General features: G+C 40.7%; 1 protein-coding gene across 1 annotated transcript; it reads left to right on the top strand.

Moving 5' to 3' along the window:
• Positions 1 to 740: 740 nt before the first annotated feature.
• On the top strand, positions 741 to 17,447 carry LOC131109003 (receptor activity-modifying protein 3-like). The gene is made up of 4 exons (XM_058060519.1): positions 741 to 1,053; positions 10,961 to 10,990; positions 11,066 to 11,225; positions 15,254 to 17,447. The coding sequence occupies exons 1-4, from the start codon at positions 1,002 to 1,004 to the stop codon at positions 15,507 to 15,509; spliced, it is 498 nt and encodes a 165-aa protein (XP_057916502.1). The 5' UTR covers positions 741 to 1,001; the 3' UTR covers positions 15,510 to 17,447.
• Positions 17,448 to 26,336: the final 8,889 nt, after the last annotated feature.

Raw genomic sequence — 26,336 nt, 5'->3', positions numbered from 1 at the left:
AAACCGATAACTTTTTGTATCAAAATCAAAAGTAGCAGTGCAAAAATAATTGGATGCCAGTTGTATCTCAAATTGAGATGGTTTATTTTCACAAGTATCTAGTTTATGCTGTGTTTAAATTATTATATTGGTATATTTATATGTTGGGTGAATATTTTTGTGTTATTTTATTCTAATTATCGTGATAGAAATCACAAAATCATTCAATAATGTAAAAAGATACAATTATTACCAGTCAGTTAAAAAAGGACTTCATCAATTGTGTACTGTATGTGGCCGAACAGCGCCCTCTAATGTACACATTACAAATTACATGTTACATATTACAAATATATTGCAATATTACAAATGAAATGTAAAATATAATTCAATTTATTATGAAATGAAGGCCAGGAAGCTGTATTTTTTGTCATTTAGTTAAATATGCGAGTGAATTTTTAGGATTAAATTTATATTTGTATTAAACAGTTTGAATCGATAATGATCATGCAGTTTCAAATAATAACCACATGGGGTCAGTATTGTCCTATTTTTAAATTGGAGACGAAGTCACTGCTGTAATAGCAGCACAGTATAAAAACATAATAGAACCGGATTATGGAAAGAAAGAAATCATGATTTAAATATAACAAGTGGAATTAAATAGCAGTTACTGCAGTGCGATGCTTCATACGTTGCACTGCTCCTCCTCTTCTCCTGCTCCTCCTCCTCCTCCTCCTCCTCAGCAGGATGCAGGACTGACTGTGTGGTGCTGAGCTCAGACTCCTCAGCACAGTCTGGATCACCATCACCAGGACGCAGAGGAGAGGACTCTTTGTTTGACGTGGGATTCTCCTCCTTCTCATCCTTCATCATTGCTTCTTGTTGTTTTTGTTTGTTTTGGTAGCATGACAGAACTTGGACTTGTCTTTTGGGGGTGAAAATGGTCCGCTTCAAATGTCCATTTTTACCGAGCTGGAGCTGAGCTTTCATTCAGAGTCCAAGTGGATCCACACGGCGGGATGGATACAAATGAGTGTGGGGTGCTCAAACTTTTTGTTGTGGGGTTTTTAGGTGAGTGCTTTCATTTTTAACACAAAATACTGTTATCATTTTGTATGAATACTGTTCAGTTTCCTCAATTATTGCATATAACCATCATTTATGTCATGATGAATCCATAAATAAATGACATAGAAAATATTGATTATTATGGAAATATATTTTTAGGTATTCTTGATTTTTTAAAAATTATTATTTTCACTCTGGTGTTCCATCTGCCAATTATTTGTTCATTTATCTACACCAAGGATGACAATAATTAATTGCACCCACAATAACGCGGGTGTCCAAAGTGTGGCCCGAGGGTCATTTGCGGCATGTTGTGTGTTTTTCATTGGCCCGTGGCAACTTGTAGAAATAAATTTCAACCAAAATTCCCAGCAAAAATTGAAAAAATTGAGTAAAAAGGCAAAATATAAAGAGAAGAAGCTTAAATGTTGGTACCAATAACTAATTATGAAACGTTGCTTTGTCTTCTTGGAATATGCCTTTTTACAAAATTTAAAAATACATAAAAATATCACAGCGATTCCCCCGCACCCTCCGCTAAATAAAATTAAACCAAAAAATGCAGCAAAATTGAGCAAAAAGGCAAAATGTCGAGAAAGAAGCTGCAATGTTGATACCATGAACTAATAATGAAACAAGGCTTTGTCTTTAAATTTGAAACATTTTACTTTTTTTTTGCCTTTTTGAAATACTTGAAAATACACAAAAATATCAAAGTAGCCCCCCACGCATCCTTTGATTTTCAGTATGCAGCCCATGGAAAAAGTTTGGACACCCCTGCATCATATAATTAATAACCTATATGAATTAACCTAGGTAGGTTTTTTTTTACAGATTTAATTTCATTTTTTTTATTTTCTAAAAAGACAAAAAATATGAATATATAAAATAATAATAATGTCATATTATTATGAATATTATAATAATATCTTTTTCTTAAAAAAAATTTGTTATTCCCAATTTCTACTGTTTTTATTTGTAGAATAAATAATATAAGATCAGGTGCACCACTTCCCCTTAATTGGTCTGAAAACTGTCGCACGGTGGTCTCGTGTTTCGCATGTCGGGTTTGAATCCCCATCTCTACATGGCGTTAGCACTGGGCGTCCCAGCCCGCATCAAACGTATCAAGACCAGACGACAACCGCTAGGCGGGCCGGGGACGGGACCGTATACGTATCACGCCCCAACGAACAGAGCTGACCTATATGGCGGCCAATGGGACTTTCTGGATCTGGCTCATTAGCCGCTGCTAAAAGGATGAAATCATGTATGAAAGTATGGTGCCGTTCATGGGTTCATGTCCGCGCTTTGATTTGGTTGGCGTGATGGTGTGCACGTTGTTGGGTGGTCTGCAGCCCCCACGCCATGTGTGGGCACCACTACACTACAGTATTATTGTTGTGGAGGCTACTAGTTACTCCATTCCAGCTGTTTATTTATTTTACATTTAATACAATCCAGTGGTTCTTCTTTTAATATTGATGAGTTTCCTGTTATGAATAGTTATCAATACATTTTTTGTGTTGACTTCCAAACATTTCCAAGTAATACAGAGCAAATGGCCGCATTCCAGCCTAACAAACACATAATGTGGAGCGGGTAGTGCTGTAATCATTTCCAGTTCTATGGTTATCATCACACTTTGGTTCCGGGGTACAATGATGTGTCACTGGACCGCATCAGAGGACCTGAGTGAGTAAGCGGGGATGCCGTAGCGGCGCCATCAGGGTCTGATCACCCAACGCTGACTGGCATACGTACTCGCCGCGTGACGCAATCTTCTCTTTTGATTTCCTTCTGGTCAAGAGGACAAAAGTGCGATGAATCCGCGGACTTGCTGCATCCATGCAGCAGGGATTCCCCCGTGGTAGCCGCGGTCTAGACGGGAAGACTTTCCCATCAAGCATCCCCGTTGGGAGGAAGAAAGTGTTTTTTTTTTGAAGACGCACAACCCACCAGAATCACACTGAGTCAGTGTGATTTGTTGCTTTCATGCTGCGGCCTCGGTGGAAGATCTCCATCTGCACCGCAGAACTCCACGGGTTCCCACTGAGTGCAAGGCATCTGCTCGGGCCAATAAATAGCTCTTCATTCACTGTCAGCGATGGAACACGCCTCGGGCCTCTTCTGTTCTTTTGTGTGGGAAAGAAAGGTAAAGTTTGGCGTCTTACTTCACACGCTGGGAATTTGGGGCTGTTAAAATACACGTGGGTCACCTTTGCTGGTTTAAAGCCCACGTGTGCTGCAAGGCACATTAGAACTTTCACGTTTGGTCGTCGGAGCTAATTATCTTTATTGTCCTCGCTGGAAATGTCCTAGTACGAGGTGTGCAAAGTGTGGTCCGGGGGCCATTTGTGGCCCTTGGCTGTTTTTTTTTTGGCCCCGGGCACGTTCTAAAAATACAGACAAACAAGAAAACAGCAAAAATGGAAAACACAGCAATAAAAAAAACTAAGTAAAATAAAAGAATAAAAAATGTATAAAATAATAAAAAAGTATTAAAAAAAAAAATAAAAATTATTGAATAAAGTCATAATATCATTCGGAAAAACATGTCATCTTTAGAATTTTGTCGCCAACATGCGCCATTGTTGTAGTATTTGATATTTAAGGTGCTAGCTGGCATGCTAACTGTCCTTTAACTCGAAGCTAGGCGCGAGTTGACGTGCGTATTTTAGCTAGCGAACCTTCCTCGTTCTATTGTTTGTTTATTGCATTTACCAGGCAGTTGCAAGTAAGTAACAAAGTAACAAATTACCATACTTAGGTCCTCATTTATCACTGTTAATTGGCTCCAGACCCACGTGATAAGTGAATTTCTGCAAAGTAGGATTGCTTATTTATAAATGGAATACGTTCCTAGTTAGAGCATAGACAATTTACAGTTTATGACCTTCTCAATATTGGTTTTTAATATCATGAGAGCCCTCTAGACATGAAATAACACCCCTATAGTCACCTTTACGTTCCTATTACCCAATATACAGTAGAATATAAGCTATTTAAGAAATAAATAAGTCTCGTACTGGCATTTGGTGCAGACAGGAAGTGATGTTGGGGGTTCGGAGTGGAGTTTTAGCTTGCCGTGGGTCACAGTACAGTGCTGTTGTTATACTACTACTGCTACTAATACTTATGTTGTGCAAAAAAATAACAACATTTCCACCCAAACCAAAAGCTGTGACCATCACTAGATGTGAAACCAGGATGTTTGGTCACGCTACACTCAACTCAACACGTTGACGTTTGTGTCCGCACCTTCTCTTGGAATGGCCTTTTATTGTGGCCAGCCTATTCATGCGGTGTAATGTTGATGTGCTCCACCTGTGAGATGGACGCATGGATTTCTGAATCGAGCGTTCTGTGTAGTTTTCAGTGATTCGCTGTTGGAGCGATCACGCATTCCGCTGCTGTGTTTTGGATTTATGGCAGTGTCAGTTTGTGTCAGCTTGACTTTCTTTATGCGGGACCAACAGACAAGGTTGGGAGGGGGGGGGTAATGTCACTCCCAAAGATGAAGTGGTGTTGTGTCTTTAAACAAGTCCCGCTGCCATAACTGTTGTCAGATTGATGACGTCTGTTGACGTTCCTCATCTTTTCAGAGCCATGCAACCCTGGCTCCTGTCTGAGGTGTTAAGTCCGCCATGACGGACGGTAATGCTTTAGCGTCTTATGTAATATCAAGCAAATGTTAGCCTCATGTGTTTTACAATGGCACACTTGAGGAAAAGGAGCCTGCGTCGCGTCCTCGCTAATGTTGTTTTTCCAGCTGATTACCCGCGCTAATGATACACAACTGGGGATTCACAAAGTCCGCTCTTGCTGACAAGTCGTTTTGGCGCCGTCGCATCCGCGTTGCTTATCTGTCGTCAGCAGCTTCACGGAAACTAAATGTCCAAACTGGAAGCTGATGCTGTAGACTTTTCCAACTTGGAAGCATCATGTCGAGTTGAAGTTGCATCACCGGTTTCGGTACATCATTTATTCATGTTGGCTTATTCGTACGAGATCTTTTAGCGGGGTGAAGTCCACAGAGATCTTTCTGCTCTACCAGCTGTGAAGTAACGCTACGCTACTAAGTCTAAAGTAAGGTTTACAAAAGGAGTAAAAACAAACAATGCAATGCCAGCACTGGAGCGATCGGTCAGCCCACCAGCCAAGGTCTAACAAGGTCAAAACGGTTTCTTTCTCATAACCCTGCAGTGGAACTGGTCTCAACCAAACCTGGGCTAAGGGGGCTGGGCCACTCAGCCGTTTGCTTTAAGTTATTAAATTTGTTCGGAATAAGACTGTGAATCTGAAGGCAATTAAAAGGGATTACATACAAGCAATTTCAATGCCGGATTCAGACCCGAGATATTGGGAGTTCCTCTTCCTGGAAGACCTGCTTTGGAGGTAGTACCAGCGAAGTTCACATTAAATGTTACAATTCTTGGACAGAGGGCCGAGGGTCCCCGTCAGGAGTCAGAATGACGAATAAAACATCTTTGTGTTTGTGTAAAGTTAATTTTGTTCTGAGGCAAACGTCTCGGCGTGTTATCTTTCGGTTGCAGACAAGGCCGGCTTGCTCTCGTCCTCCAAGAGTGGGACATTTTCCATCGCTAGCAAAGTGAAAGGTCTTGGTGAATGTGTTATCTCGCTGTAGTCGATAAGCACATACATGCTTCGGTGCCCATCTAGAACAGGGTGGAAAATATTCCATTCCTAACACGGTCAAATAAATGGACTGGGAACATTTTCATCCATAAAAAAAAAATGTCATGGCTAATTCATCCATGACCTATCCCAGCTGTCTTCGGGCGTAAGGCGGGGTACACCCTAGACTGGTCGCCAGCCAGTCACAGGGCACATATAGACAAACAACCATTCACACTCACATTCATACCTATGGACAATTTGGAGTCGCTAATTAACCTAGCATGTTTTTGGAATGTGGGAGGAAACCGGAGTACCCGGAGAAAACCCACGCATGCACGGGGAGAACATGCAAACTCCACACAGAGATGCCCGAGGGTGGGATTGAACCCTGGTCTCCTAGCGCGCTAACCCCTAGACCACCGTGCCGTCATGGCTAATTATGCAAATGAAACAGCCACAGATAGATTACACCCCTGTGGGAAACTGACCATACCCAACGTCCTGGTTTGCTCCATCTGCCTTCCCTGACATCAACCAGGCACCGTCAGCTATCTGCCTGGCTGACCCCAGACCAGTAACGTCTTTGTTTAGGCAGCTGGGATTCCGTTGGAAGCAAGGAGAAGGAACGCCAAATTAGGACGGAAGGCATTTTTGTGAGGGAAAAAAAAGTGACTTATTAGTGGCGGAATGAATGCATTGGTGCCTGGCGTCTCCCAATTGATGTTAAAGAAAGTATCTAATCTCTTCCTGCACCGCCGCGCTACAAACAAAGCAAAACACTTCCTTCTCATTGATCTCCTCGCCGTCGCCGCCGCCGCGGTTCCTCTGCAGATGGTCGACGGGGCTTGAAAAGTATCTTCAAAGAGCAGAGAGGGAAGTCAGGAGTCGGATTCATGAATGCTCGCTTGTGTTTGCACTAAATGTATTCATGCATGGTGATCGCCCCCCCCCCCCCCCCCCCCACACACACCCCCACCCACCCAGACTCACCTCACGTGTCCCGTCTCACTAGTGTTGGGATTATATAAGACGAGAACAAAAAAGGTTCCAAAAACAGACGTGTTTATATTTCACAATAAAGTCCAGTGGAAAAGAGCATTAAGTCAGGAAAAGGATCTTTTTTGGAATTTTTGGAAATTTTTCTCCCGGTGTTCCTCTCACTTTTGATCGAAGATGGCTTTTCTCATGTCAACAACAAAAACTTTCCTGCCTCATGGGCATGATATCAGCAAAAAAAAAAAAAAAACAGGCTTCACTACACATCTTAAAATGCAGCCTGGTGCTCTGCCAACTATCTAGTCAGAGTACAATTTGTTTTCCTTTTGCAAATAGGCTAAGCTAGCGTGATGCTGCTGTTAAGATGTGAGTGCAACGTAGCTCACATGGCTATGCTAGTAATGCTAACGCATTTGCTGTGGTCCGTTCCTTATTGTTATGTTGTCGTATGTGATATATGGCATCGATAAAGTGTAGCGCTACGGTGTATACGGTAGCTTCATGGCGCTTATAATCAGCACAGCATTATTAGCATTAAAGCTATCGACTCCCCGCAGCATTTTTTTAAAACATGATTTCACGTCAAAATGTCATTGAATAAACACGTGTAAACAAAATGGAAATTGGAAATTCAGTTGATTGAATACGGAATTAAAAATATTTTAATATTCTAAAATTCAGTTAAAAATAATCGCAAAATAAATGAAATGTTACAAAATTTCCATATATGTTAATTGCGTGGTTGCAGGACCACAGCTACATTGAGACCACATTTTGAGCACCACACTTTAATTACACTAATATTGGACCTCTGAAAGCTATAAATTATAATATATTGTAATTGCGCGAGTTGCAGGGCCACAGCTAAATTGAGACTCAAAAAATTCAGGTACATAAATTCAGAGTCTAAAAATATTTTTTATTCACAGTAGAGCTAACTAAAAGTACTTTAAAACTGTGTAAATTTGAGATTGGTCATATTTTAATTAACTACTGTTGGACGTCTGAAAGCTATGTAAATACAGTATGGGACCAACATTGGTTGAAATGCATGGAGCCTTCGCTGGCCCCCCTGATGGTGGGTGCAGGCGGTGGGATTCAGGGTGGGCGTATTGTTTGGGTACGTTCCCGTGTTCACTCGTTTGATCTCTGAATACGTGAAATGGTCCAAAAGGTAGTGAAGGCTTGCTTAAGGCTTTGCACATGGCAAGGCAGCACACCTGGATGCAATCTAACCCTCACACACATTTTGGAAGCATCTTAATTGGGTTTTGTTTACATGTTGCCTGTAGCTGTTACGTCAGCCTGTAAAATAAAAGATAACGCCCAAAGCTTTATTATCTTTAGGTCTGAATATTTGCAGCCGTTATTATTTTGGAAGTCCAGTCTGTGTCTTCTTCCTCTCCTAATTAACTGATGAGATTAAAAACACATCACATGGCTTTAGGCATTAATTACAAACGACAAATTAATATCCTGTTTTGGGGGTGTACTGTTTAGCTTGACATGTGTTTGCAGGGATTATGTGCTTTTAGCGTCTCATATGAGACTTCAGGTACCAAATATGGTTCCTTGTTTGGAGATTGTTGACGGATGGAGCGACACCCGCTTGGCTTGGACTTCAATTTGAAGACTTTTGTGTCATTTTCTTAACCTCGTACCTAAGAAAGGTCGCATGACAGAAGTGGCAACGCTATCACAAAAGCACCATTTTGGTTATTGGTCTGAAGTGGTTCCAATATTGTTTATTTTTTATGTTTTAGTTCATTGTTATGATTATTAGTGTGCTTACTGATGTCAAAAGGGGCATAATAATGATGATTAATTCATTGTTGAAGCAATTGAGGCACAATGGAGTACTACTTGACAGCCAACAGCAGACGCGTTGTTGACGCTTGCATGAAAGGAAGAGTTGAGAGCCTTCAGATCGTCATGTGATCAATACATAAAGGTTCATTTTTAGCATTGTCCAAGAGGATCGAGTGAAATGGCGATCCCTCGTGTGGAACAACTTTCGTTGGCGTTACTGGATAATTGTTCCTGTTTGACTCGCAGTGTTTATGATAAGAGCAAATGGAACAGAAGCTTCCGTCAGCCATGTTGCTGGGGTCCATGTGGCTCTTTAACGTTTTTTAAATGGGATTCCAGCTCCGATTTAAGGTTGTTTCACTTCTATTTGATGTTTTCAGCGTTCCCAAATGTGTTCCCAAGCTAAAATAATGCACTGCCGCTTTGTGAAATTCTCCTCCCTGGCGCTGTCGTGCTGCAATCCAAATCTGGAGTTGGCGGGGTATTCAACTGTGACTGAGAGACAAACTGCAATCATTCCCAACCTGGCATGATTCACTGGATGAACCAAAGCACTCACACGCGCTTCCTCGCCGCTTTTGGATGGTGACGCAGGCAGAGCTGATTTAGACTGGCCTATAAAGCTTGGCTCGGACTTGTTTTTATGGACAAAATGTGCACAAGAAAAGCAATAAGCAGCAGAAATGCAATGAAATGACCTTTTCAATGACGTTAACAAAAAATGATGGCGCTACTTTCACAAGAATAATGTGCTGTTTGTTTATTTCATTCATATATTCACTCTCATATTTGAATAAAATAAAATCAAAATTGAAAGCAAATAAATATTTTTTGTACTACTTTTTAAACATTTTTATAGATCAGAATTTATATTATATTATTATTATATTATTATTATTATATATATAATATTATTATTAATTTATATTAATATTAGTAATATGCATTAAATACATATATTTATTTTTTTAGTAAATTATAATACTACACCCACAAAAAAGAGAAATATAAATCAATATTAAAGTAGTAATATTTAAATGTTATTAAATCCAATTAGTTTGTTTTTATTAAATATAAAATATTATAAATAATATAAAATAACAAATATGACCTTATTTTGTTCAAGTAGTGCAACTAATATTTATTTTAATATAATTTTGAGAAAATAAAAATTCAAAAAAAATACTAAAAACAGTGTAAACAGCGTATTTCCTTCTTGAGAAGCGTTCTTATAATATCTTGTATGAATTAAAACGCATAAATACTTTGACATTCATCTCTGTGGCGTCTTTAGAAGCTTGTGCCGTTGTGTGGTTTTGTTATCTCCAACTACATGTGGGATATTTGGTTAGACTGAGCTTGTCAACTTAGGATATATTTATATTAGGAGCTTATGCACACACACACACACACACACTCACACACACACACACGTTATTTTTGGACCGGGCTGCATGAAGCTTTCAGTTAGGAGAAATAAAGGCAGGAGGAAACCCGTGGGAACCAGATGGCTGACATCCAAATTTGGAAAACGCTCAAAAACTTTTGGAGTGTGACAGACTCGGATGGTTGTGTCTCCTCTCTCTTTTTTCTGCGTTCTAAAGATATACAAACAGCTAAAAAGAGGCAGCTAAGAGGATACATGTGTTCCATTACATGCATGAATTACCTGCTTCTTTTTTTTTTTAGCTCTTTTAATACCTTTACAACACACAAAAAAGAGGATGTGTCTTCTTATATCTCATGTGTAGCTCCCCTCGGCGGTTTTATCGGCATTTAAACGTGTCCTGGATCTTCTCCGAGGCCTCTTAAGATAAGATACTATAAGATATGCCAGGAACCCTGAGAACTGAGAGGCCACGACGACACCTCTCCTGTGATCTATCAACTTCTCTTATCACAGGTCTGGTTGGTTTTACTTTAAGACTGACCCCAGACCAGCTTCCTTCTGTTGAAACTTCGTATTTACTAGATGATTTGGTACAATTGCATATTCCAGCAGGAAGGAATGCTTGGCATATTTGAAGCGCCAGTCTGCTCTCATGTGAACTTAGCAGGATTTCATTCATAATGTAATGGGTGGTGTACTCGTGGTATAGCATGGTGCAGGGATTCCCTTCCAGAATTACCAGAAAATATAAAAAAAAATATGTCTTGTCGTTCAAAATCCAGGTTTAAGCCCACTGTGCACATTTTGAATGACCTTCATCTCATTGCGTCTCATCCGAGTCTTGTCTCGGCATTGCAAAGGTGATCTGAATCTTTAACAATGATTCACCGAGGTGATGCATTCATTCCGATAATAACAAACCCGGGGGAGGGATGAGGGGATAAAAACACAGAAGGGTCAAAGGTTAGGGAGACAGATGTGCCCATCAGAAAATGAACTAAGCCGTTTGTGGCGTCGATGCAATCACGCTCACGTGTCTTTTCACTAAAAGCTCCTGTTTGTTTTTCGTTACAGTCAACGCATGGATGATGGGAGGATTATCAGGTAAGCGTGCGCCCATTCGAGGAAAATACAGCGGCCTCGACTGGAATTGATCCAACCCCCACCCCGTTTTTTCAGCTACTGAGAGTTCCAGCATAGAGCCCACTTCCGCCCGGCCGAGGAGACCCTGTAATGAATCCCGCTTGGAGTGGGAAGTGGAGGTCTGTGGGGAAGCGTTCAAGCGGGACATGGCCCACATAGACCCGCAGTATTGGTGCAACCTCACGCACTTCATCAGGTACCACCTCACGTATTGCTTCCATAATATACAATAATATACAATACAAAAATATGTACAGCAAACCTCGGATATATCGGACTCGGATATATCGGAAATTCGCTCACAACGGACAGATAAAAAAGAACCGATTTTTCTGTAATGCATTTCCAATAAAAATTCATTGCATATATTGGATTTTTTATAACGGATTTCGCCTATTTCGGACAAAATCTCCAGTCCCGTTCCATTAAATTTCCCTCGCATATATCGGATGGCCGCATCGTGGCGCTCCGATTCGCCGAATCGTGACATGGCCGCTATACGACGTCATTTGCAGCGTTTGCAGCGTTGCCTGCGCGTCCAGGTACATTGGAAACATAGTCAAGGAAGTGCCTTTTTATAACGGATAAAATCCGATTTTACGCATATACCGGATATAAATCCCATATATGCGTAAAACAGACATTTTCCGGTATACGCATATAACGGATTTTGCTTATATCGGACAAAACCAGTGGGAACAATTGAATCCGATATATCCGAGGTTTACTGTAGTACCGAACCATGTATTTGTACACAGCTGCAAAACTGATGTATTATTATTATTATTATTAAACCTGCGTCAACACACAGTTGGAATACAATTTGCCATTTGACTGTGACGTGCTTATTTTAAGCAGGCATCTTCGGTTATAGCTTCAAGCACTGCTCTGTGCCTGTGTGGCTGCGCTTTTTTATAATCTACACACACACACACAAACACACACACACACACACACAGATCCGCTGCACTTTGCACGTTCCCTTAACCAAAGCGTACAGCAGGGAAATCGACAAGAGCGAGATGTCAGATGGACTAAATTGCGATTCAAATCCATTCTGGAACGATCCTGTCACGGGCCCGTGGAGGAAGTGCGGTATAGGTCATGTGACACCCCTGCTTTGCTGACTAAAATTAGCCACTCTAACTTGGCCCCGCTGTGTGATCCTCATGAAGACAGATGTTTCACTTGAGGCATGCTGATGGGTCAGAGAAACATCTGGAGGAGGGATGATCGTAAGACAGGATGTCGGGAAGGACAACATAACCTGGACGGTCTGGGCAGCTGTGCAAATGACAAGGATGTCAATTAAAATAACATTTGACAGTCCGTATCGATAAAATCGATGTTCTGAAGTAGAAAACTCATTAAAAGTACTTTTGGGTCAAATGGAATTCATTTTGAAAACTGCTTCTTTTCTCCTTGCTTTTATGTCAATCAATCATTTATCTCCTCCATGACTTTTTCATTGATTTGCAGCACCGAGATTGTGGTTTTGGATGCAGGAAGTCTTGATATTCTGAGCCGCGGTGCCGCCTTATCCCCACTTGAGATAATCTAAAGATGTCTGGCACCCGTGTGGGCCAGATGCTACGCTCCTGCAGCCGCTAATGCAACTTTGTTGTAAAAGGCTAACCTCATATTTCCACTCATGGATCATTTATTAGAATCTTTATTATGTGCATGGAAATGTTTAAATTATAAAGTCACACAATTCAGATAAAACATCAATATTTTGTGCAATAAGGCTGGAAAACAGAGTCTGTGCGCTAGCCATCGAGCTAAAAAAAACTCATAATAATCCAGGGGGTTAGATTTATTAACATATATCACTCAAAAAAACAACAACAAATCTATAAAACTGACCTATAGCACCTCTAATAACTCAAAAACAAAAGCAGCACAAATGCCATTTTAACAGCACAAACCTTGCACAAACGATTGGGGCAGGTTAATTCAGAGAAAGTGGAGTGAACTCCATTGGAAGATTAAATAATCTTTAACAACACAAAAACGTAAACAAGAAAAAAAAGCACAAAAGATCGTTTTAATGGCACAAACCATTGCACAAATGATTGGGACTATTTGTGTTTAATCTGCAGAAAATTGGGCGGCTGGGTGAACCTCTGACCTTGAATCACTCTTAAACGGAAAAAGCGCAGATCAGCACCAACGACCATTTCAAGCACAAACGCAGCACAAACGATTGTGACGATTTCACCGGAGTTTGCATCCACATTTGAACAAATCAGAGTTCAGTTTTGGAGGTCCCACTTTAAATGTAGTCGCTGCTTCACACAAACGGGAGTGCAAATCAAAGGGCAACATGAATAATAGACGGCGTCACCGGGTATAGAAACGTAGCAGTGTCTGCTAACATGCTACATGTGTGGTTTAAAGCCAAACACGAAGCAGGTCAAGTGCTTTGGGGCGCCCCCGGTACATGAAAGACATATTCATTGTTATGTATTAAATATGACAATGTCTCCTAGTGTGGTGAGAAGCATTTATCCATTGTTTGATATCGTATATATAAAGCAGCTCAGGTATCTTAAGGTCATCTCAGGGCAATTACTACAATATCACGCACTAAAATAAGAGTTTCTTTTTGTTCCTAAACAAACCAATACGGAGTTGAAAGCGGACAGGAAGCAAAACACTCGTGTTATCGCTGGCATCTGGTGCCTTTGTGCCCTGTGGAATACGTACATCTATATGCAACACACACACACACACACACACACCAAATTCATCTCGTTTATTTGATTTGCAGCACTTACTGTAAGCAAAGCTCCCTCAAAACAATGGTGACAGCTTGACGTCAGAGGCTCAACATCCATGCGGCGCATGGCGGCCAATGGGCTTTGACAGCGCATATGTCAGAGGCCATGTTGGACATTAATAGTTGTTGCTTTGGACACATTTATTATATCATTTCATCTGTTTGGTATTCTTTCAATGAAATCTCGGTAAACGCCTGCAGCGTGCGTCCACGGGAAAGCAGTTCCCAGTGGAAAGACATAATTTAGGAGTGTAACAGTGACCACAGGCGTGTTATTTCATGTCTACAGGGCTATATTTATGTTAAGAAAACATATTTTTTATGCTCTAACTATGAAAATATTTCATTTGTTCAGGAATTAATGAATTGTGCTCAGGTCTGGAACCACTTAACTGCTTTGGACGAGGTCAAGAAAGAAAGTCAAAAGAAATATTTCTAAATATTAATATTTTAAAATAAAATCCAGACTGACAATTCGATTCAATATTTTAAAAATAAAACAATTATAAAAAAATAAACAATATAAACAACCCAAGTATGGTTGTTTGTCTATATGTGCCCTGTGATTGGCTGGTGACCAGTCCAGGGTGTACCCCGCCTCGTGCCCGAAGACAGCTGGGATAGGCTCCAGCATCCCGGCGACCCTCGTGAGGACAAGCATTAGAAAATGAAATGAAATGAAACAACCCAAGTATTAACAAATTAAGAATTTTATATACAAATACAGTTTACAAGATAATATGAAATATGAGATGAAATATATGACCAATCTGTACACTATTCCATATAATTTTTGACTTCCTGTCTGTGTCCCGATCCACCAGTTGAGAAACACCATTCTAAAAAAACACAAAACCAGAAATTGAGCAATTTAAAGTCTGATTATTCGATTTCCCGTAAAACCGCGATGATCATCGCTCATCATAAACCGACAACCTTCCCGTAAGTCCACGGCTGCGCGGTGTCATCAGAGTGCTGCACAGATCTACTGATAAATTCCGACACTTCCAGCTAAAATCCCGCGCCAACGAGACAAGACCCCACCTGGAGGGTTGACAATTTCTGGCGAGAGGAAGAGGGATTACGATGGTCTAAATGGATTTATCAAGTTCAATCTAACACGGAGCACAGAGTGTCGGAATCCCCTCCTGAATGCTTGTTGCAACACAGGAGAGCTCGGAGCCAAAAAAGGCAGTAAAACACGACGCATTCCATGTCACCGTGATGGATTATTTGCTGAAACTCTCAGGCTTTCAATCATGAAAAGGCTCTTAATTAGTTTTGTAACGAAAAGCTTCATGTCAGAGAACCATCAACCATGACATAGATTTGAAGTGTTCAGTCTGACGCTGAGCCAAATAAAAGCGTTACAGCCATTTGACCTGCTAAGATTTTCCTAAATCCCTCCCTTTTTTCCTTTTTTACCCCCATTTTCTCCACAGTGAGTACCATCTCTTTACGCACTGCACGGAGACCAAATCCCTCACTGTCCACTGCTACTGGCCCAATCCGCTGGTGGAGGGCTACATCATCCGCATACACAAGCACTTTTTCTCCAACTGCACCATGGATCAGGTGGTCTGGGTGGACCCCCCGGACGACACGCTGGCCATCCTCATCCTGATTCCAGTTTTCCTCACCTTGGCCATGATCGCATTGGTGGTTTGGTGCAGCAAGAGGAGCGACAACCTGGCTTAGGAAACCAACATGGACGACAGGAGTCTTCACCAAAGGAGCTTCTCTGGAGTTGCTAGGTTGACATCGACGCCAAGGTCAAGAGGGAACAACAGAAAGGCTGCTTCGTTTTTGCTCTCAGTGCACTTTTATTGGTCAAGTATGAAAACCAGTAACACTTTGGGTCCGAACCACTAGCTTCAGCATTGAACCAGGGCGCGGATGGATCAGGTTTACCGACACAAAAACCAAAACCAGTTAGATAAGCAGAATACTTGACGCTAACCGGGCAGTCCTCAGACTTTCCCATCTCTTATAGAACGTCTTTAGCATCTTAGAAAAGACACAGGGGGGCTTTTTGGCGAACTCCAAAGCAAACCAAAGTCTTTATTTTTCTCTCTTTTTAGAGATTTGACACCAACTATGTCACTTCTATTGTTGGCATTGCCCCACCCACAACGCCGCAAGCGGTGGTTCTCAACTGGTTTGGCGCGGGGACCCACCATCACCCTTTCATGACGAGCGACCCAAGTTCTTCACAGTACTTCTCGAATATTGTATACTTCATGGAAAGTTTGAATGTTGTTTATCACAGTTACGTGGTTCCAGACCTGACCGCCATACGTGCATTTCCGCAAAGTAGGTTATTATGAATATTAGAGCTCTTCAGACATGAAATAGCACCCCTATAGTCACATTTTTACATTCTTATTACGCAGTATAGAAGATATAAGAGAATCTAGACCAAGATGGACTCACATGTAAACAATCGGAGAGTTACTGAACTTCCTGTGGTGGCTATTAGCTCATCAAGGTAACATTACTGCCACCTAGTGACCAGTGTAGGATATGATATACATATCATCACATCTTTGAATGAGTCTTCTGAATGCCTTATTTTGTATCTTTGCTCATTTAGCAATTTTTATGCTCCATTTAGGCACACAAAAAATTGCTTAAATATGCGTATTTTATTTTCCTAATTGGCCGTACTTTTTTGATTTTGATATTTTTGAAAAATCTTGAGATTGAAGCTGTGAAATCTGAACTGATTACTGTAGAGTGAGAATTATAAAGCATACTCATAGACAATAACATACAATGATAACGTCATTAAACAGGTTTGAAACAACAATAAAGCGCTTGGTCGCCAAGTTAAGGAGCATTCATATACAACGCCTCCTTCAGAATAAAAGCACATGATCGTTTTCATACAGACGAGTTGAGAATCACTGTTCTGAAGGGTCTCCCAGTCGTAATTTGGTCTTTGCTGACTTCTCCGACATCAATTGACTTTCCAAATAAAAGCCCCTTCCAGATGCCAAAGGTGTAACGTGCCAAGAGGTGAAAGAAAGCAATTAGGATTGAAATGTACTGGATTTCCTTAGTCCATACTGGAGATGGAGATGGTGTTACCTTTCGTCACGAGCTTGCTTTTTGTTTTTTTTTACTCAACTGTTCATTGAGACACTGGTTGCTGATCTAACTCTGCGAAGAGTCGTGTATATTTGCCAAAACTATTTATTGTACTTGCCTTAGAGGTATATGTCCGGTGTGAAACAGTATTACCTGTTGAAGACTTTGAGCAGTTGGACGGATGAACAGACCGAACCTTCAAAGCGACCTCGGAGGTTCTTGTCGGAGCACTGTATCCTAGCTGAAGGCCAAAGCATCCCAGTGACGGAACTCTTTCAACTCGTGGGAAATGCGATTCCCCGTGGACAACATTTGTTCGGTATTTTTAACATGAAACAGGATGAAAAGGAACCCGGACTTTGGACTTGAAAGGGATTTTCTAAGTTTCCACTCCATGTTGACTTACTGATGGGACGGTGGCAACTGGAGAAGAACACAGACACCCGAACCCCAGACAACACCAGGATTCAAGCGGTTTGAGTCCCTGGTGGCTGTTTTCTAACAGTGTAACTTATCAGATACTGTTGAATAAAACTCTGTTCATACACTGAGACCTCGTATTGCAGCTGTAATCCTCTCTCTGTGCCTGGTCAGTGTCAATATTAATATCAATATCTATATCAATATCACATCAATACAAGAGATGTTTTACAAATGTTTGACTATAGAAAATTCATTTTTGCAAAGTAGTTGTTAGCATGTTGGCCACACAGTCAGGACATCTGCGTTTTTATCACTGTTTGGCATCTCTGTGCGGAGGTTGCATGTTCTGCAACCTGATTGGCTGAATCCTCCCTCTTATTATTGAGGACAACGGTATAGAAAATCAGTGAATGAATCAAATGATTCCTTATTTATGAAAGGAATATTTTCAGAGTTAGGGTATAGAAAACCTGTTCATGACTTCAATATATTTGTTGACATTATTAGAGCCCTCCGGTTGTAAAGTAACACCCCTATAGTCACTTCTACACTTGTGTTACTCGAGAAAGTTACATTATAGTCACACATTAGAGTTTCCTGGAACGCATACTTCCTGTATTGACTGTTGTAGACCAGTGTAGAATAGGTCTTTGATATATTTTAAATTTCTAGTTTAATTAATTTAGCCATTTTTATGCTTGAAAATTATTGACTTAGGCTAAAAATGCATTAAATTTGCTAATAATCAAGCATTAATTTATAAATTAATAACAAACCTGTGAGGTGGAACACAGATTTGTGAACAATATTTGAGCGACAGAGGCATTTTTGTGGACTCACACCAGGTTTTAGAAGAAAGTGGTTCCAGCTGGCATGGCGCTAATGGAAGAGTCATCTCCCAGTCTGAACGTTGCTGGTTCCATCCATGACCTTGGGTACGATGCTGTGTAATCAGAAGGTAAATGTGGTCGCTTTGAGCACCTCAAAGGTAGAAAGGTACCAGCAGGACATGGTCTTAGATGTTCATGCAGTCCTTAAAAACAAAAATCACCTTGTAAATTCATAAAAAAAAAAAGAATTGTTCTTTTATGAATATCCCTTAGAACTGGGAGTGGGTACATTTTTCCGTCCTACGGAGCATTTCTTCTGGGAACCACATTGTCTCAGATTGGAACATGAGACTCTTGGGAGTGTTTATTGGGGAATTTGTGCATGCATTCAAACAGAGACATTATTCTTTGATGAAATCAACAATACTGACGTTTGCAAACATTGTTTAGACATCTAAATAGATAGCGGATTAGTATAAACCTACAAAACAATACAAAGACCCCAAACGAGCACGGTATCGTGTAAATAAACTCAGCGGTGGCTGATGCTCAATGATGTTGGTTTTGTTGTCGACACCCACTTTAATCCACTACGTCTGGACCCACAGGACCAAAGCCGGAAACTACAAACTCGGTGAGCACAATGCAATCCCAGTATCATAAGTTACTATCTAAACAAACCCATGGTAACGCACGGACACTATTTATTCCATCAAGACCTCCAGGAAAGAACCGCAGGGCTTTTGTTTCTTCAGAGACGTGTTTATAGACGCGCATTGAAGGAACCGCCGTTTACGGGGGTGGACGGAGCGGTGGAGCGGCGTTGGTTCCCTCAAGGATAGTTTTCCACGATTCCTCCGTAGCCAGCCACTTGGCGGCAGGAAGGATATTCAAGCTTTTTCCCAGAGTTGACAGAAGAATACAGGGAAGTGGGTTGACCCAGTGGTTTTTAACCAAAAGCGGCACAAGGAAGTGCCATGCAACTTTCAATCTGCAGCTACTCTGTTGACCAGAACTTGACGAGATGCGGAACATCATTGACAGCATCACTCCGACATCTTAAAAAATAAAATAAAGCATGTTGTTTTGTGGTTGAGTATGACCCATTATTAGTAAAAACAAATAAATATAACTGTACATATATATATATATATACATACTGATGTTGCAAATTTCCCCACTGAGGGACGAATAAAGGCATATCTTAATCTAGGCATATCTTAATATTTTGGGCAAAATTAAAAATTTAAGCATAAAAATGGTGAAATTAACTAAAATGTAAATATAAATTCAAAAATGTAAATGTAAATTCATATAAACATTCAGACTTAAAATAAATAACAGGGAACATGTTTAATGTCTTATATTTACTTTCTGCTGTCTGCTATATTGGATAATATGAGTTTAAATGTGACTATAGGGGTGCTATTTCATACCAAGAGGGCTCTAATAAAGTTAAAAACCTTAGTTAGGAGGTTGTAAACAGGTTTTATAAGTAAACTGCCTTTTATCCGTGGAGTAAATAGTGTCTTGTCGATTTACGCCAGTGCGCCTCAAATAGTGGGGCAGGTTCCCACACAACGGGTAACTGTCGGGGGGGTTCGAGGGGCAAATTTTTGTCTATTATGCTCTCTATTTTGTTGTATTTTCCTGGTTTCAGTTTCAGTACAGTACAGATTTTTTTATCTGCACATGTGGAATATTTGATAAATGTTGTGTTTACTGTAAATGTTGATGAAGAGGAATGTTTAAATACCCAAAGTAACTTTATTATGACGGTCAACACTGCTTTTTCTTCCGGAATTCTAACAGTCATACGCAAGCGAGTGGTGGGGCTTCCTTCTTTCACACGCAGTACATTTGTACTAACTCGGTGGTCCGCTTCAAGTCCCTCCTCAGTGATTTACTCCAAAGTCCCAACTGTCCAAAATGAACTGTGGACCCTCAGAAGAAGTCGGTTCTCACAAGTCGCCGAAGCTGACCCCACACAAACACTCAGTTTCCCACAGCAAAAAAAAAAAAACGCTCTGAAGCACATGACCCAAACAGGACATCCTCCCAGTCTTCAAGTTCCCACTCTAGGACTGTAGTCCACCCTCCTTCCTACTTTTCTGCTGCGTGAGCACCGGCGGAGGAGCTGGACGATGCGACAGCAGCTCGGTTATCTTCTCCTCCTTGGTCCATGGGTGTCCAAACATCATATGAGATGATACTTTTGAGGGGAGAATAATTCAAAGTGTAGAGATTTACAGGTGGCACCATACAACTTCTCTCTAAGTGAGTCAGAGCTTTTCTTCCCGTCACTCACACACACCAGTGACCTGCAGAGATGCAGCATGAATGCTATAGGAAAGTGTCTCTTTACTCCACTGTATGACGATGTAGTGTTCTACACTGTAATGGTCCTGTAATGTCGGGTGATACACAAGCACCAGACATCATCTCCGAAACTGACTTTTTTTTGCAGGTTGGAATGAGCTCACAGCAGGCACAATAATCCCCAACACATGATACTGTTAGCTATAGCAAGCGAAATCTCATCACTCTGACATCACTTCCTGTCCCCCCCCAACTCAGCTCCCCAAGCATGGGAACACATTTACAGCACACACACAAGCACAAGTTAAAATTTATGTCTTGGATGTCTTATTTTCTTTTATTATGTTTATAATATTTGGGTGAATGATATAACCTGGACTATGTTGCTGCATTGAGAGGCCACTGTTGACACAATTTCACCCTCCAAAACTAGCCTGATGTTAGCGTTCCCCTCCGTTTTCAAATCAACATTTGCAATAAAAGTGACTTTTGTCATTACCGGTTCTGATTCATCTTCAAAGCTCCCTTCGTCTCTCTTCAATTGCCAAAGTTTGCCAACCCTGCAGGAAGCACTATCCAGGTTTATGACCCTATGTATGCCTTATAAACTTTATTAAATTTGTGTTTTGGACAAAAAAAAAAAATCAGCAAATTTGCTGCGTTCACTGTTTACGTATTTGCCTTCCCCTCCTCCTTTGTCCTTTCCCCCAGTGACCTCTGCAACCTCCTCTGTCGGACTCCCCGGCTCATCACACAGCTGCACTCCGTCATGGCGTAGAAAACAGCAACAAAGTCACATGCACACGGATGTCATCATCTTACTTCTTACTCTACATCTTACTTCATCTTACTTCTGTTTGATCACAGCAGCAGCAGGTGAGGCAATTCTGGATGGGTTGTCTGCAACCAGCTTTTGGATTTTTCACTCTATACTCTGTACTTTGTTTTTTTTTTTTAAATGTCAGCCGCTCTATTGAAAATGTCAACATTGCCCTTCTGTATATGCTTAAAAAAAAGATGCTGCCTGAACTGAGATGCCATGCATTTCATCGGAAAAAAGTGGGTCATTGCCGTAGAGGATAAGGAAGCACAGATGAACATGATGATACTGCTTCATATGTTTGTTTCAATAATTTCATTTAACTCCTTTTGAGTGACATTTATGGGGACAACATGCAAAATTAGGGCGTTTTAAATGTAAAATTAAATAGAATTCAAATTTGTTCTGCATTCCCGATTGATTGTGCTCCTTTTATTTGGGTCCATCAGGCCAAGATGGCGCCTTTAAAAACCATGACACTAATGGGCAAAACTTTGACAAAACTTTTATATTTAAATTAGACCATCCATTATTAAGTATTGCCTGTCTTGCTACGACGAGCCTTTTGAGCCTCAGAAGTTGGTTTCACTTTTCCGCAATGTGATGTCGCTGGTTCTATGAAGGGCGCCGCATCCTGCTGCTGCGACTCAAAAGACAAGTTCCGTTTCCTCCACGGGCTCTTCCTGTTTATGCACACGCCCACATTTGTACACGCGTGCTCCCTTCACATACATCAACCTGCGACACGCACCGCCCGCACCATGCGTGACCTCCCACAATGCACCAGTTCAACCGTCTCCATAAACAAGATTTCCTGTGATTTCACCGGTTCCTATTATATGAAGGCACACGGAAAGTGGAGACGTTCCCAGTCAAGGAATGCCAAGTGCTTGATTTATTGGAACGAGCCAGGCGCTGCTTCGTATTGCACACTCATACCGGGCCCATCGTGGCTCCAGGACGGGGCGGATTAGAATGTAGGAGGGCGGTGAAGGATTAAGATGCAGCACTGCCGCCATGAAAATAAGTCTCGATTGCTTCGAGATTTAGGGAGAGGGGGGGAAAAAAGTGATGGAGGCGATTTCTTTTACATAACCAGGAAGGGTCAGCTGAGAGTCAAACAGCAAAGTGGAGACGAGGAGGTTCAACCTCTCTGTCAGGTGTCTTGCTTCTCATTGCAGCACCGGCTGGAAGGGAAAAAAACAACAGGAAATACACTTCTAATTTCGTAGGAAGCGGTGTTCAATATCCCGCTGTAAATGATCATGATGATGTTGGGTATCGTGGCGGTATCGTGATGCCTGGTGACATCATAATATGAAAATGAGATGAGTGAATTTACTTCATTATGATATATTATATTATTTACAGCAGGGGTCTCAAACACACGGCCCGTGGGCCAAATGTGGCCCGCAGGACACTAGTTTGAGGCCCCCGCCTTGATATGAAAGTTTAATGTTAGTGCGGTGCAAGTTTGATATGGATGCTGTACGGTATCATGTACCCAGAAAAAATTATTACGTTTGATTCATGTTCATGTTAAAGGTTAAATAACTGTTAATAGTTATCCTCCCTATCCGTGTGGAAGTGGTAAGTTTTTGGCTATTTAAGTTGAAAGGAAATAACTTGAAGGCTACCGTTTAGGTCGCTATTTCTCTAGTTTGCGAGTTAGCATGTGTCTCAAGACCCTGCAGTTGCGCAATATGTTGTAAATAAAAAAAGAGTATAAATGTGACTATAGTTTATTATTATTATTATTATTATTATTATAGTTTATTCATTTTTCTGTTTTTAATAAATGCGTTGTTTTGTTTTTTTTGGAAAACCTGATGCGGCCCAGTCTCACCCAGATCCTAGCTCCAGTGGCCCCCAGGTAAATTGAGTTTGAGACCCCTGATTTACAGTATGGATTTACCGCCAACCATTTTCAAGCTACTACCATTTCAAATAGTAATATCAAAACTGAATATTTTCTCGAAATGTTAATAATGAAACATGCTCATGGTAAATATTATCGGATGGTGAGAGTCTGATCCAGTGACTAATTATTTCCAAATAAAGTCCCCTAAATAAATGCAAATATATATATCTTATGATTGTCTCACATCCCAACGCCTTAGTCAACTAAGAACGCGGAGACAAAGCACATCCAGCGGCTACTTCACTTATCTCCCATAAAAGCCTCATAAAGCAAGCAAAACAGATGTCAAGCTAAATACCACACAATGTGATGTTTACTGTCACTCCGTAAGCTCTTCAAATAAATCCATCAGTGTGTGAGAAGTGTGTGTGTATGTGTGTGTGTATACTCTGGTGGCATCACATGTTTAGGCGTATCAAGGTCGTTATGTATGATGAGGAATATACACGAGTAGCCTGCAGCTTTTTTCTTACATGATCCCATTAATGGACTGGTCTGCCTTTGTGTGTATGTGTGTATGTGTGTGTGTGTGTGTGTGTGTGTGTGTGTGTGTGTGTGTACAGCAAAGGCACCGCGGTGGCCGTTGCGCAATTAGAGAACAGCCATGACCAACACTGTCTAAATTGCAATGTGGTGTGTCAGTGAATGCATCATTTTGACGATAAAGCTGAAAAGTGTAAAACAGCAAAATAAAGAGGTAGATTTCATCCCCCTGCGGTGTGAGCAGGGGCGTGGTGCATTCAGGCTGGTATTCATTCATACACAGCATAGAAATGTTAATAATAATATTGGGTCAAACATGAATCGAAACGAGCGCTTCTCTATCCACGCGGGGCTCCGTGTGGGTGTGAGAGTTTGTGTTTCGCCACTGAACAAGAGCTGACAGCTAAATGGACTTACAATGTTCACAAAAAGCCCTCCGCAACTCAGTCGAACAGCTCTGTGAATTATTGAACAGCAAATGCAACACGACTACACATGAAAAAAAGGAAAAAATACACTTTTGGGGGGAATTTTGCCCGTTATTTACAATTCCTTATGAGACACAAACACATCTCTTGTCTCTTCTAAAGATATAAAAACAGCTAAAAAGAGACAGCGAAGAATGCATGTGATGGGACGCACCAAAATCCTCCAAATATATTCTCTATTTACATCATGTGACGTGCATGTTAACCAACTATTAACCGTTGTTGTGATTAAGATTTTACGAAATTATGCTAATATTTAAAATGACAAAATATGGCAAAGTACTCTAAGTATTACATGTTGTCATACAGTAAATGTGCCTGTTGCTACATGCTCACAGCATGAAAACCTTGTTGGAGGCGTTTTAATCAAGCTAGGTGTGTCCCATTAATTAGCTGCCTTTTTTGTAGCTGTTTTTAATATTTTACTGTCCTATTTTCTCTTGTTATGTTTACTATATTGGTTAATAGGAGTGTAAATGGGACTATAGGGGTGTTATTTTATGCCTAGAGGGCTCTAATGTAAAAAAAAACATATTTATAAAGGTCAGAAAACGGTTTCTATATTCCAATTATAAATTAGGAATCCGGCTTCACTGAAATTCACTTATCACAGTCAGGTCTAGAACCAATTAACTGTGATAAACGAGGGATGTTCTTCTGTTTATATCTGACATTTTCATTTTTCACTCTTGATATTCGCTTGATCGTCACGCCAGCGGGTAGAAATGTGTAAAAATGAAGATACTAATCTAGATGAGTGTGGCTGTTCAGTAGACTTTAAATTTTAATGTGAGCATTATGCAAAATTTACAGACTGAAACTCAAGCGGTCTGCGTCTGACAAACCTAAAGAGCTTATCGTTCTCACTTCCTCAACTTATGAAACACACCAGACACCATAAACTCACCATCAGGCCGCTAATCAAATTTATGGCATTCATAGCGGGAATAGTGGAAAAAAAACCGATCCTGCGGCCAATAAAGAGCTGCAGGATAAACAAAGAAGGACGCTTAGTAGCCTGATGATGTCTTTCCTCATGTGATGAATCATATCTGAAGGCATGACGCAGATCCTCCCCTCTGCTGGTGGGGGCGGGGGGCGGCAGGTCATGGATGCTGTTGACCTCTTGTTGGTGACACGGTTGTGTTTATGTTGGATCCTTCTTCCATTTATCATGACTGGGCTCAAGGAAGCTCTTAGTGAATGATAAACACGCTTTTACCCTGCGGCGTATTTCGGTCCGCCTTCAGTCACACGTCTTTAGGAGCTTCTCTGGTCCTGGAACTTATATTTGAAAATACAAACAGGATGCAATTTGAAGTTGGGGTGGTTTTTGAGGACACCTAGTGGTTTCTACACACATTTCAAGTGTCTTCTTTGAGAATATTCTGCCATTTATTGACTTATTTATTATTTATTTTTTTACATTTATTGATTTATTGTAAGGTTTTCTTGTATACATTTACTTAAAGTGACACATATCATATTATTTTGTGTCTGTGTTCTTTGTTTTTGTTTTAATTGTTCGATTCGTATCACAATTTGTGGATTCCGATATGATTCAAGGAGAATACCGGTTCATTTGGGAGGATATGATCAATTATTTTAAGTCGAAACTGACTGTGAAATACAACATACATGTTCTCATATTGGTCAGCAACATTCTTTTACTGGAGTGGTATCATTTCGCCCATTCTGGCAAGATCCACGTAGCATCTGTTTGCTAACATATCCCATGCCAGATTTCCGAGCCAACAGTTTAGGATGCATAAGGATTTATTACATCAAACTGTGCAGCAGCAAGAAAACACCGAAATACGGACTCACATGTCAGAAACTGTTTTAATCCACCTTTGGGATGTGGATTAATCCAGTCCTGAAAAAAAAAAAACGTTTTCACAAATATAGTAAAGGTTTCACAAAAACAATAATGGCTGTCAGGCAAAGGTAATGTCTTACCAAAATGTAATGTAAAGTGTCCCAAAGAGTTGCACTGCACATTAGGTAAATATGACCTTGAATCGAATCAGACGCCTGCAAATTGGAAGCCAACCTGATCTTCCAGAGGTTATTCCAGTAGGTCCTGGAATTTATCTGCACGCATCCATACTTCCGTTATGAATACAGTAGTTGGGAAGGATGTTTGGCTGA

Source organism: Doryrhamphus excisus, chromosome 21 (genome assembly GCF_030265055.1).
Source record: "Doryrhamphus excisus isolate RoL2022-K1 chromosome 21, RoL_Dexc_1.0, whole genome shotgun sequence".
Taxonomy (NCBI): Eukaryota; Metazoa; Chordata; class Actinopteri; order Syngnathiformes; family Syngnathidae; genus Doryrhamphus; species Doryrhamphus excisus.
The sequence above is the reverse complement of the archived record's forward strand: the minus strand, read 5'-3'. Positions and strand labels throughout refer to the sequence as shown.